The sequence below is a fragment of the Anolis sagrei genome, chromosome 4 (assembly GCF_037176765.1).
Source record: "Anolis sagrei isolate rAnoSag1 chromosome 4, rAnoSag1.mat, whole genome shotgun sequence".
Taxonomy (NCBI): domain Eukaryota; kingdom Metazoa; phylum Chordata; class Lepidosauria; order Squamata; family Dactyloidae; genus Anolis; species Anolis sagrei.
In genome coordinates this window covers 85647506-85660393 of record NC_090024.1, presented here as the reverse complement: position 1 = coordinate 85660393, position 12888 = coordinate 85647506, and the positions used below count along the sequence as shown (strand labels likewise).

At 39.2% G+C, this 12888-nt stretch overlaps 1 protein-coding gene across 1 annotated transcript in view; it reads right to left on the bottom strand.

Moving 5' to 3' along the window:
* Nucleotides 1–12888, bottom strand: part of F13A1 (coagulation factor XIII A chain) — a 127259-nt gene that overhangs the window by 83369 nt on the left and 31002 nt on the right. Inside the window, exons 4-5 of the mRNA XM_060774776.2 lie at nucleotides 4912–5163; nucleotides 991–1109 (exon numbers count right to left, since the gene is read on the bottom strand). Coding sequence (XP_060630759.2) covers nucleotides 991–1109; nucleotides 4912–5163 — 371 coding nt within the window. The remainder of the gene's footprint in view (nucleotides 1–990; nucleotides 1110–4911; nucleotides 5164–12888) is intronic.

Here is a 12888-nt window from a genome sequence, read left to right as displayed (position 1 = left end):
CCCTGGATCCCTTTGCCACTTGGGGAAAGGCTGACTCAGTAACTGGTGGAGAAGAGAAAGAAGAAATATCTATTTGGTTTATCAATTGAATGTTTTGTTTGCAACTTTGAGAAATAAATATCCTTTTTGATGTTCAGAACTTGTAATAGACTCAGGTACTGAGAATCTCAGTCTTCTCAAGAAAAGCACCGGCAGTTCACCCAGACATAAGGAACAGCACATCATAGTTTTGGCTTTATAAAAGCGTCTGGGTGTAACGGCACAGTAATACTGCTGTTCCATTATAGCAATGATTCCATTGTTTTACTTGTTATCATTATTCATCACTGTTATTATTTATTTTTATTCTGCCTTTTTCTTGATATAAGAGAGAAAGATGGAATACAAATACCAAAGTGGCTAACAATAAATATGACACAATGCAAATTTAAAAAATGTATTAAAATATGAAAATAAAAATTAAAAACCAGTCAAACCCTTTGTTATTAAATCATTAAAGACAATATTAAACTATATTAAATAGTACACAATCACCACAAAATCCCAACCAGACCAATCCCAGCAGCCCACTTCTCATATTTCATATATGTTCAATGGCAGAAATATGTTTTCATCCATCTGTGAAAAGCAAACACAGACAGAGCCATCCTGGTCTCTCTAGGAAAGGAGTTCCCAAGTCTGGGTGCAGCCACCAAAAAGGCCGCCTTCCTTATTCTCACCAAATGATTTTAAGAAGGTATTGAGACAAAGGCTCTCTCTACAATGCCAGATAATCCAGGTTATCAAAGCAGAAAATCCACATTATCTGATTTGAACTGGATTATTTTAGACTACACTGTCATATAATCCAGTTCGAAGCAGATAATGTGGATTTTATACAGCTGTGTAGAAGGGGCAAAAGAGAAGGCCCTCTCCAAATGATCTTGATGCTCTAGCAGGCTGCCAGATTCAGCAGCAGAACTTCTACATGCTCCATGCAAAAGGACTCACCTGGCCATAATTCCAGCTTCTGGATCTTATATTTTCAGGGTCTCCATAGAAAATAACCCCAAGGTCATTCAGGACATATTCTTGCCTTTGTTTTTCATCATCCAGATAAACGAGATCCTCTGCATCAGAATTTATTTACAAAATATGTGTTAATGCTAAATATAATAAATGCCAGGTTTCTATACTACAAAATGATATCACAATGAGTTAAAAAAATCATTTTTTTCTTCTTCTAACATATCAGTAGGATATTCATTCTCCCAACACAATACCCCATAATTGGAAACCAGGTACACTTCAAAAAAGCCCCCCTCAAAAAAATGGGGGGAGAAGGTGGAATTGGCAACTCCTAACTATTTTGAACAGGATCTGTAAAGCATGATTAAAATGTCACCTCTTATCAAGCATTTTATGGTTCTGCATTGCTAAGTTGAAAAATCTGAGTGCCGTGATACAATTATGCACCTGTGTAGCAGATCAAAGAGGAACTTCAGGACTTCTTAAGCTTCATGGAAAGCAATTTAGTGTTGAAATATTTAAAGGTAAAACCAGTTCTGGGCTTTAAAAAAATGAGGGCGAATTGCATGCCCTAGAGATTGAAGACACAGCGGCCATTTCTATATGTAAGGCAAGCTTCCAAAAAGCCATTTAAATGATGTGATTGTTATGGATGGACTCCAGGAGGCTGGACATGCTTTATGAGAAGTAGCTCTTTTGGGTTTTTTCTTTCAGGGCCAAAACAAAGGAACCTGTGATCTGCTAGGTGTCATTGAACTCCAACTCCCATAGCCAACGGACAAGGATTGTCAAACCATATCTGGAGAAAGGAAAGTTCCCCATCCTTGTCTTAAAATACAAATGCGAGTATATATGTCAGAGGTGGGACTGTAGGTCACATTTACTCTTCCAATGCCCTCTAAGATGTTTAAAGCATTTTCACCATGCTTTTGAGCCCAATGCTGTCTTAGATCTAATAAAGACCTTTTTCTAAACCAAGAAGTTTCCTGTCACTTCCTTTTACTGATACAAAACAAATTAAAACAAAACAGAAGAACTCTCCTGAGCCTCAAATAGTAGATAAGGCAATTAATACTAATTTTCACATGGAATTACAAAATGTAGTCCAGGTAAATATTTATTTATTTACTATATTTGTATACCACCCCTCTCAGCCTTCCAGCGACTCAAGGCGGTTTACAAGGCAAAATTCATGCCACAAAAACACAAGTACAATTTAAAACATTAACATCAATAAAATCACAACACACCAATAAAACATAAGTCAATAAATCCTCATTAAAAAAATTGTCCACTCCCATCATCCAGTTATTCTGATTTCCTATGTCTGTTACTCAATATTTGCAAACACTTGCTCGAAAAGCCATGTTTTGAGGGTTTTTTTCAAAATGTTAGGAGCGAAGACGCTGATCTGATCTCCCTAGGGAGGGCGTTCCACAGCCGAGGGGCCACCGCTGAGAAGGCCCTGTCCCTTGTCCCCTCCAGACGTACTTGTGATGAAGGTGGGACTGAAAGCAGGGCCTCCCCAGATGATCTTAAGGTCCTCGATGGTTCATAAGAGGAGATGCGTTTGATAGGTAAGTTGGGCTAGAACCGTTTATAGGCCAAAACCAGCATTTTGAATTGGGCCCGGTAGCAAACCAGCAGCCAGTGGAGCTGGCATATCAGGGGGGTTGTATGCTCCCTGAGAGCCGCTCCTGTTAGCAACCTGGCTGCCGTCCCTTGGACCAGTTGAAGTTTCCGGACCATCTTCAAAGGCAACCCCACGTAGAGGGCATTGCAGTAGTCTATATGGGATGTAACCAGAGCATGGACTAAATAGCCAGCCCTACTGATGGTTCTTTTGTGCCTCAATATCACCAACATCATACCAAAAGCCTTTATGAGTAAACTGGATTTTTGTGCAAGAAAATGCATTACTTGCCTGCTTTCCACTATCCTTCACCGGGCTGTACAAATTTTGATAGTACGTATGTATGTGTGCATGTGTACATGTTTGTATAGCCTTATCTGAAAACATTGTCTCTTGAAATCAATTTACATTTTATCAGACGTTATATTTTACACATTTTTGTAAAAAGGAAGGAGAGATTAATGAATTTTATTTGTCAAATCTACTCAGTTTTGTACTAAGTGAAGAGCTGTTGAAAAGGAAGGGAAAAGAAAAAGAGAATGAGATCCAATAAGGCCTTTGAATTCCCATGGTGAAGGAAAGCACATTGCAGAAAAGAGCTTCTTTGATTTTTGACAGCTATTAATGCACCTGGACTTGGATTGAGAAGCAAATCTGGAACTTTGATTGTGAATCCCTTAGGGGCAGCTTTTGCTTGCTAACAGAATAGCACTGGGAAAGAGGAAAGATTTCATAGATCTAATATACACTGATTTAATGAAGGAAATGAAGGAAATCAATCAGTTTCATCTATAGAAGCTAACACGGTTCTGCCCACTCTGTAAAAGCATGTAAATTGGAGTCGGATTTTCTGATATGAAACAAACTTTTTTTTGTCCCAACAGCAGTTCATTTGTCAACACTGCCTCATGAATGCTAATCAGATAGTCAAGTGGCAGAACTAATAAGAAGAAACTTTCAAATTCAGGATATGAAGTTTAGAAGTATAAATCATAAAATGAATTTATTTGCTGATGACGTTCTGCTGTTTTTGTCTAATTCAATAAAATGTATAGGACAAGTGATGAAAATTTTAATGGGATTTCAAGGGAATACCCCTGTCTCAAGCATAGTTGGTGGGAATGAGAGAGGGGGTCTTCTCTGTGATCTCTCCCCACCTCTGGAACTCCCTCGCTAGAGAACTAAAAATGGCCCCCTCTCTCCTCTTCTTTAAAAAGCTTTTAAAAACTTACGTACCTGTCCTGTTTTGCTCCAGAAACAGCCTTACAGCATGAGTAGAAGTAACTAAAAAAGCTTTACTTCAGCAAACTAATAATTATAATAATGCAAACAGCAGTAAAGGAAACAGAAGGTAAAGTCCAAAAGCAATGCAAGGTCTTACAGCAGATGTGAAACCAAAGTCTTTGGCAACAAGTCTTCACAGCAGATAAGAGCAAGCGTCTTTGGCAAAAGGCTTACAGTATACAGAAACAAGAGTCCTTGGTGAGAAATCTGGTGCAAAGCCAATGCTGTTGCTGTTGCTGTAGTACAGAGACCAGAACACAAACGCACAAAGTAGGTCGGTTGCTGCCAGTGCTGACTTCTGGCTTTATACTGCCACTTTATAGTCCTGAGCTCTCAACACAGATGTTCTAAGGTGAGGTCTGATTCCTCAGCATTTTTGCTATGATTCTAGCTGACCTTCTTTCTTCTTTTGCCCTTTGCCGTTCTTGAAATGTAATGACTCGTAGTATGTCTTTCTTGCCTTCTCCTTCCTCCTCAGCATTTGGCCTAGTGCTGCCTATTCAACCTCCTGTTCTACCTCCTCCTCAGAAACAGAAGAGTAGTCCACAACAGTACATTAGCTTAGGGAGAGAAGGAGGATTAGTACACCTACAGATATATCCTGACCTAGATATATAGACACCCCTACCCGTTGGATGCTGTATATCATTTCAGCTTTTAATGCCTTTTAGTCCATTTTTAAGAACTTATCATATGGGAAATGTGTGTGAGGTGTTATGCTTATTTAATGTTTACTTTTCCATTATTTTTGGTTAGTTTTATAATTTTATATAGAGTTTGTTTTATCTATTATTTGATTTGTTGTTTGTTTTTGGCTTTGAATGTTTGCCCTTTGCTACTTTTGCTGGAAACTGCCCTGAGTCCCCCTCGGGGAGATAGGGTGGGTTATAAATAAAATATTGTTATTATTTTTATTTTTATTATTAATGAAGTGAATATCCCCACCTCCAAATGTGGGAGATTTACCTGTTACACGTGAGCCTTACCTGTACACCAGGGGTTGAACAGTATATATGTGTCTGTGGCTGGGTTTCTTCTTGTCCTCAGAATGCCAATTGGAGTTGAGATTGCAATGTACATGCGGAATTTCCCCACAACACAGTTTGCAGCTGGCATGATAGTCAAGGCTACAAACTGCCCTTCGCTGCGGGTGATCTTGGCACCCCATTCCCTACTTTGCAGCTCTTCGACCAATTGGACTTTGATGTACGTGCCTTTGGCTTGCTGTGGGTATCGCCCTGCAGAAAAATAGAAGAGAGGACAATGGTTCTTGCATGAATGCAGCAGGTGAATGAATTTTGTTCTAATTTATCAGGAAAAAAATAGTAATTAATAGAGATGATGTGTTACAGTTGATATACTGACTAGGGCTGATAGGAGTTGTAATCCAAAGCTTTGGAGGGACAAGACGTTTCCCTACTCAGATGTTATAATACTGTGTTAGGCTGTATCTATACTTCCATAAAATCCAGATTATCAAAGTAAATAATCCACATTATCTGCTTTGAACTGGGTTAGATGAGTATACACTACTATATAATCCAGTTCAAAGCAGATAATCTGGATTTTATATGACATTGTAGATCCAGACTGAGATTCAGTAATGTTTCAACATGGCATTAAGAAGATTTCTACGGCATTATCATTATCCCACTGAGATTAATCCAGGCTATAGAATCCCAAGAAAAGTATAAGCAAGGATTGGGTTATATCTCTTGCTTAACACAAACCTTGGTAGTGATAACTGTAACAGAGGCTTAAATTAGTCACCAATAAAACCTTGGTTTGGTCATGCTATCTTACATTTTAGTTCCCAAAGCTCAGGTGACATTGTGCAGGAAAGTTTCCATGTAACCTAGAATATTTGGGCTGCACAACAAAAGGGAGATTTTCAACAGAAAGGAAAAGTCAAATCAATAGCACGTTTGGAAAGATACAGTAAAGGACACTTCAAAAGAGGGCTTCAAAAGGAATAAGGTGTTGAAGGATATACAAACGTGGCAACCAAGATGAGAAGCCAGTGACTGCTAACAATTGGATCCGCGAGTTGAATGCAGACTTGTTCTTTGAACTGTGGCTAGGCTTGACCTTTCCTCTTGCTCGAGCATGTGCTGAATTTTAGTTCCGATACAGCAGAATAGCAAACAAAGCCCAAAAGAAAAGCCAAGGACGAAAGAAACTGAAATGCCAACAGATTTTTAAAAATCAACTGGCTGAACATGTCTATTTGAAATACCACCCTGTCCCTATTTTGGGAAGGGGATGAGGGGTGTACTTAGAACCTCTTCAAAGCTTTGCTTTTGGAAGCACTTTTGACACTGTTGATTTATTAATGCCTACAGGGCTGCATGTGAAAAATTCAGCCAAAGATGATGGACAGTACTCATAGCTACCAATCTACTAACTGGGTTTACTCAGGACTCCCTTATTCCAACCCTGATAAGCTGCTCTATTCTCAGCCTCTGCGAGAACACTGCTGTGTGGTGTTACTTCTCATACTTCTTTCAAATCTCTCCTCAGATTTCATCTTCAGCTCATCCCTAGTGCTCATGACATAGCTAGCTTACAATTATGACTAAGCATTGGTATCTTTACCTCATACAGATTTAGTATCTCTTGTCTGCAATATTTGGGAGTAGAAATGTTCCATAATTTGGATTTTTTGTTTTGTTTTTGGGAATATTTGCAGATACATGATGAGATAGGTTGGAAGTGGGGCCCAAGTTTAAATAATTCATTGAACCATAAAAAGGGAAAGGTGATTAAATGCAAAGATACAGAATGGGGATGCCTGGCTCAATAGCAGTACGTGTGAAAAATAGCTTGGAGTCCTCATAGATCAGTTCGATGCAGTGAAATTTCATTACATAATAATAATAATAATAATAATAATAATAATAATAATAACAATAACAACAACAACAACAACAACAATAATAATAATAATACACTATATTTATATTCAGCCCTTCTCCCCTAGAGGACTCAGGGTAGATTTCAGAATTTACATACATAGGCAAACTTTCAGTGCCTTTCCAAGAATGTCTTAAAAAGCCAATGGGATTTTGGCCTACATAAATAGGATTATAGTGTCTAGGTCCAGGGAAGTCATGCCACCCCTTATTCAGCCTTAATCAGACCACACCTGGAATACTGTGCCCAATTCTTGGCACTGCAATTGAAGGGAGATGTTGACAAGCTGGAATGTGTCTAGAGAAGGGTGACTAAAATGATCAAGGGTCTGGAGAACAAACCCTATGAGGAGCAGTTTAAAGAACTGAGCATGTTTAGCATGCAGAAGAGAAGGCTGAGAGGAAACATGATGGCCATGTATAAATATGGGAGGGGTAGTCATAGGAATGAGGGAGCGAGCTTGGTTTCTGCTGCCTTGGAGATTAGGACACGGAACAATGGATTCAAAATACAGGAAAGGAGATTCAACCTGAACATTAGGAAGAACTTTATGACTATGAGAACTGGTCAGCAGTGGAACTTTCTGCCCCGGATTGTGAAGAAGGCTCCTTCTTTGGAGGCTTTTAAGCAGAGGCTGGTTGGCCGTCTGTCAGGGGTGCTTTGAAAGTGATGTTCCTGCTTCTTGGCAGGGGGTTGGACTGGATGGCCCATGAGGTCTCTTCCAACTCAATGATTATATGATATTTTCTGAGCCACCTGTGTGGGATATTGGAGTATTTTGGATTTCAGAATTTCAGATAAGGTATACTCAATCGGTATTGCTTCCCTGTTAATCCCTATGCCCCCTTCTGTCAACTTTTTGATTGGAAGCTCATAACTACTTTGTCCTCATGGAGATAGATTAGATCAACATCTAAGCAGGGAAGAACATTGTAGAGCACAGAAAGAACTTTAAAGCTCTGAATTTGGATGTAGTTTATTGTTAACAGTGTTACAAAACAGAGACAGAGTTAAACTGCAAATTCAGTTAGGTCTATTGGATTACTATCAAGACATTTCTCCTAATGTACAAGCCATATTTGCCTTCCTATAACTTAAACCCATTAGGTCTGAAGCGGCAGAGAACAACCCTCCCCTAATCTAAGGATGAGGACTTCAGGCTTAAGAAGAGTGTTATCATACCATATTGTGTCACAAATAAACTCACTTCTTTCAGCCCTTTCTCATAGGATTTGTTTTTCAAAGCCTGAACCATATTTGAGTGATGTCTATGAATCCATTCCATTTTGTTTATTTCAGAGCTGGGAAAAATGTGCAGTTCTCCAAATTTTGCTAGATAACAGTTCCCATTAGTCTTAACTAAAACCATAAATGATATTAGATTATGGGAGCTGCATTCCTACAACATGTAAGGGCCCACATTTTGCCTATCATTCGCCTATGTAACCATATTTACTTGAGCCTAATGCGCCATCAAATCTAATGTGCATCTCAATTTTCAAAACCCTGAAACCAAAAAAGTATTTGCTGGTGAGTGTAGTGTGCAGCAACAAAAAGTGAAGTCTTTGTAATTTGGCTAAAAAGATATGCATAACAGTGGCTACATGCTTATAATTTCATCTTTAAAAAACAAAGGTGTTAGCACACCAAAGCTTTTGGCAACGGAAAAGAAAGCCTTGGGGGGTGAATTTATGCTGTGGAATGACTCCACTTTGCCCTGGCTCAATTATGTGGCATCATGTCATTTTACAAGGTCTTGAAATTTTCTGCCAAAGAATGCTGGTAACTCATCAAACTACAAATCCCAAGATTGCATAGCTATTAAATGATAGATGACGTCCCTCAAATAGGTGCTCCTGAAGTAGCTTCCTCTATTGCTTTGGCTCAGAACTAAGGGTACTTCCATACTGTCATACAGGCCCGTAGCCAGGATTTTGTTTTTGGGGGGGGGGTTGAGTTTGGTTTTGGGGGGGCTGAGTCTGAGTGAAAGAGGGTCTACCCTAGCAAACCTTTTGTATTGTTACCCCAATACCCCCATGCATATTGGAAATATTGAGCATGGTGATCAGATCATGATATGAATAAACATAACAGTTTAAATAATGTACCAGTCAGGCCTTCTCGCGGACCACCATCAGAATTTCGGGGGGGGGGGGTGAAGTCCCCAAGCCCCCCCCCCCCCGGCTCCATGCCTGCTTCCATATAACCTAAAATATCAAGGCAGAAAATCCCACAATATCTGTTTGAACTGGGTTCTCTGAGTCCACACCACCATATATTCCAGTTCAAAGCAGATAATGTGGGATTTTATTCAGCTGTGTGGAAAGGGCTTAAGATTACCATACTACGCAAATCTAATGTGCACCCTAATTTTGGGAAAGTAATTTAGCTTTAAGAGGTGAGCATCAGATTCAAGTAAATTCAGTGCTTCTCAATGTGTGGACTCATAGTTTAAGGTAACATGCATTCACTCCAACCAAGCCTGAATTAACTCATTGCTATGTTTCAGCTAGAGAGGCAAGCATTATTCTGAAACATTGCTCAAGACAGTATAATGGAAGCATCACCTCCCTCATAGTATACAGACAGTAGTTTCTTATGTGTCAGTAGTGAAATACAAGGACTGGCAACCAGGACACACTACTTCGCACAGCCAGCAGAGGGAACACCAAGACTCAAAACAATTGCTTCTGGCTGGGTTCTCCCATCTTAGCAGTTGCTGTTTTCTCCTCTGAGTGCTTTGGGACATTCACATTTTCAGTCCTTAAAGAAAATTTTTGAATGCAGGAAGTGTTCTCCCCTCCTCAGCAGAATAAAACAGAGCAGGATTGTGTTTTTAATTATTTGGTGGTGGTGCCAATTTTAAACAATCTCATTTGCTTTTAGACATCTTTGTGCCTTTGGGGAAGGTATTACATGTTGTGACGTTAATACATCTTCTATGTGATTCATTTATTTTACCCATATAGACCCTTCATTCCCAGCATAAAACACAAACGCTTCTAGGCATATCCAAGGAATATAATAATTGTGACAGAATGAAAAATAATGGGTAGCTTTCTCAGAGGGGTATCAGCCTTGTGTACTAGCAGAGCAATAGTTGGTGGGTTTTGTTGTAAAGAAGTTACTCTGAAGGGAGAAGGAAAAATCACAGTGGTGAACTCACAGTTAACTCTACAAAGAAAGCCAAAACAAAATACCAGTAGATCCTTGCATATGCAAAGCCTGACATAAATCATCCAGGTGTCCTCTGGGCAATGTCCTTGCAGACAGCCAATTCTCTCACACCAGAAGTGACTTGCAGTTTCTCAAGTCACTCCTGACATGACAAAAACAAAAAAAAAAACAAAAAACCAGCTGACATGGAGAAGGTTTGTAAAAATATGGCAACATTTTTAGCAAGCACTAGAACATAATTTAAATATTCAGTCTGATATGCACATAACCATATCAGCACTGAAAGTTACTCCTGATGGCATCTTGGAAGTCAGGGTCACATGTTGAATGTAGAAAAAAAAATATGCATACATATACGTGAACACACACACATATCCCATCAATTCCCTTTTGCTGCTCATAAACAGATGTATTTACTGCATGGAATTATATAATTAGAGTAGTTGTTCAGGAGTGTTAAGATTTTACACATATGTGTATGACCTTCAAGTTGCCTGTCGACTTATGGTAACCTCATGAATTTCATCAAATATAGGATCTATCTACACTGGTATACAATTCAGTTTCTGATCCCAGATTATCTGCTTTGAACTGGATTTTATGGCAGTATAGACTCATATAATGCAGTTCAAAGCAGATAATCCTCGATAAGATACTGGATTATATGGCAGTGTAGATACAGCCATAGTCTATTGCACCTGGATCCAAGGGTATTAAAAGAACCTGCAGGTGTAGTTTGAGAACCAGTGGCAATCTTATTTGAGAATTTCTGGAGAACAAGAGAAATTCCAATAAACTGAAGAAAGCAAATTTTGTACCCATTTTCAGCAAACAAAAAGAGGGTGGGTGGGGGGGAGCCAAACATTACGTCCAGTCGGCCTGATACCAATACCAGGAAAAATAATGGAGCAAAAAAAAACTTAGAAAAGAATGCCATACTCACAAAAAGTCAACATGTTTTTTTTTCAAAAACAAGTCATACAGACAAACCTTCTCTCTCTTTCTTTTTGATAGAGTTCCAAACTTAGTAGATGAAGGAAACATCATGGCTTTTCACAAGGTTCCTCATGACATTCTCACAAAGAAACTAGCAAAATGTGGGGCAGACAGTGCTACTGTTAGGTGAATTGGGAATTGTCTGACTGGCTGAACCCAAAGGGAGTTTTCAAAGGATTCCTCTTCATCCTGGAGAGAAATGGCCAGTCAGATTCCTCAGGGTTCTGACCTGGTCCCAGTGCTATTCAACGTCTTTATCAATGACTTGGACCACAGAATAGAAAACAAAATTTCAGATCTAGGAATCAAGCTGAACATGAGTCAACAGTGTGATGTCACATCTAAAAAGGCCAATGCAATTCTAGACTACAGCAATAGGAGTATAGTATCGAAATAATGGGACGTCATGTGCTCACTGTATTCTGCTTTGGTCAGACTTCACCTGGAATATTGTGTCCAATTCTAGGCATCGCAATTCAAGGCACAGGACCCAATTGATGAGGTCCCCTGCACTGATTCATCAGCCTTTGTGGTGAATTATTGGGACAGTGGAACAATTCTGGTTCCCCATGCTCCGCCCAATCAGCAGTGACAGTCCCTCATCACATGTGGGGAAGCATCACAGCTCGGCTTGTGCCCACAGTGGCCCCGCTATTCCAAATGGAGCACGGGGAGGCTCCCATGTTGACAGCGCAGAGTCCTACTACACTGACACCCCAGATGAGCAATGGAGCCTTGCCGGAAGTGATGCTATATTGTGTGATGGGTGGCATGGGGCTCAGTTGCTCAATTGGGGCATCAGCATCCTAAGATATTAAACATTTGTCATGTGATGAGGTTGTAATACTGACAAGCTGGAACGTGTCCACAGAAGAGCAACCAAATTATCAAATGTATTTGGAAACCAAGCCTTACAGTGAACAATTTAGGGAGTTGGGGATGCTTACTTGGGAAAAAGACTGAGAGGGGACATAATAGACATGTTTAAATATTTCAAAAGATGTCACATTGAGGATCCAGTTCTAGTACCATTAGGGTGTAGGCACCAGAGCCAACCTAATAGCAAAAAACAATAGAGAGTTAAGTTTGGTGACATTAAAAGTCAAAGTTATCTACATGCCCATTCAAGAAGAGAGAGCTTGGGAAAGTTTTTTTTTTTTTTGTATCAGTGGAGTTTTAGTCTAAATAAGTAACTTCTCAGCTCTGTTATGTGAGCTGTACAACATATATTTTGTAGGCACTTCCATCAACCCTTATTGTTTACTTTCCAAGATGGGAAGAGAAATACACATACACACGTACGTGCTGTTACATTAGTTTTTTTTCCTTTCAATTTTTCCTTCTCTGCCTCTCTACAGAGAGCCCTTCTGTCTCTGTTTTCTATGCAGTGTTCTGAATTTCTTGCATATGTCTACAGATGTCTGTGCTTATATATTCTAGTCACTGGAGGTGACTGAAAAAAATGTTGGTTGAAAAAGAAAATAACACAGTTTAGCATTCTAATATGTGAAATTTTATAAGGCTCAGTCTTTATAGTTAATGAGAATGATTCATTTTCTTGGGCAAATCGTTTCCATTGTGTCAAATTTATTTTTAAAAAGTTGTTTTCTGATTATGTCATTTCTAAGAAAGATGGTTTTGTGGATAATTAATCAAATGCCAAATTTCTGTCAAAGGAACGTTCCTAATTTTTTAAAAATATAACCATTGTGGTCACTTTGACTTCAGCAAGTTATTTCATATTGTTGCCATTCCTTATGAATTCTGTGAAGAAGGGATTATTTATGACAATTCGCCCATGTTTCCTAAAATCAATGCAACACATAACATTCCAGAAATTTTATGTGCCAGCTGCTAAGCTAGGAAAACAAATATGT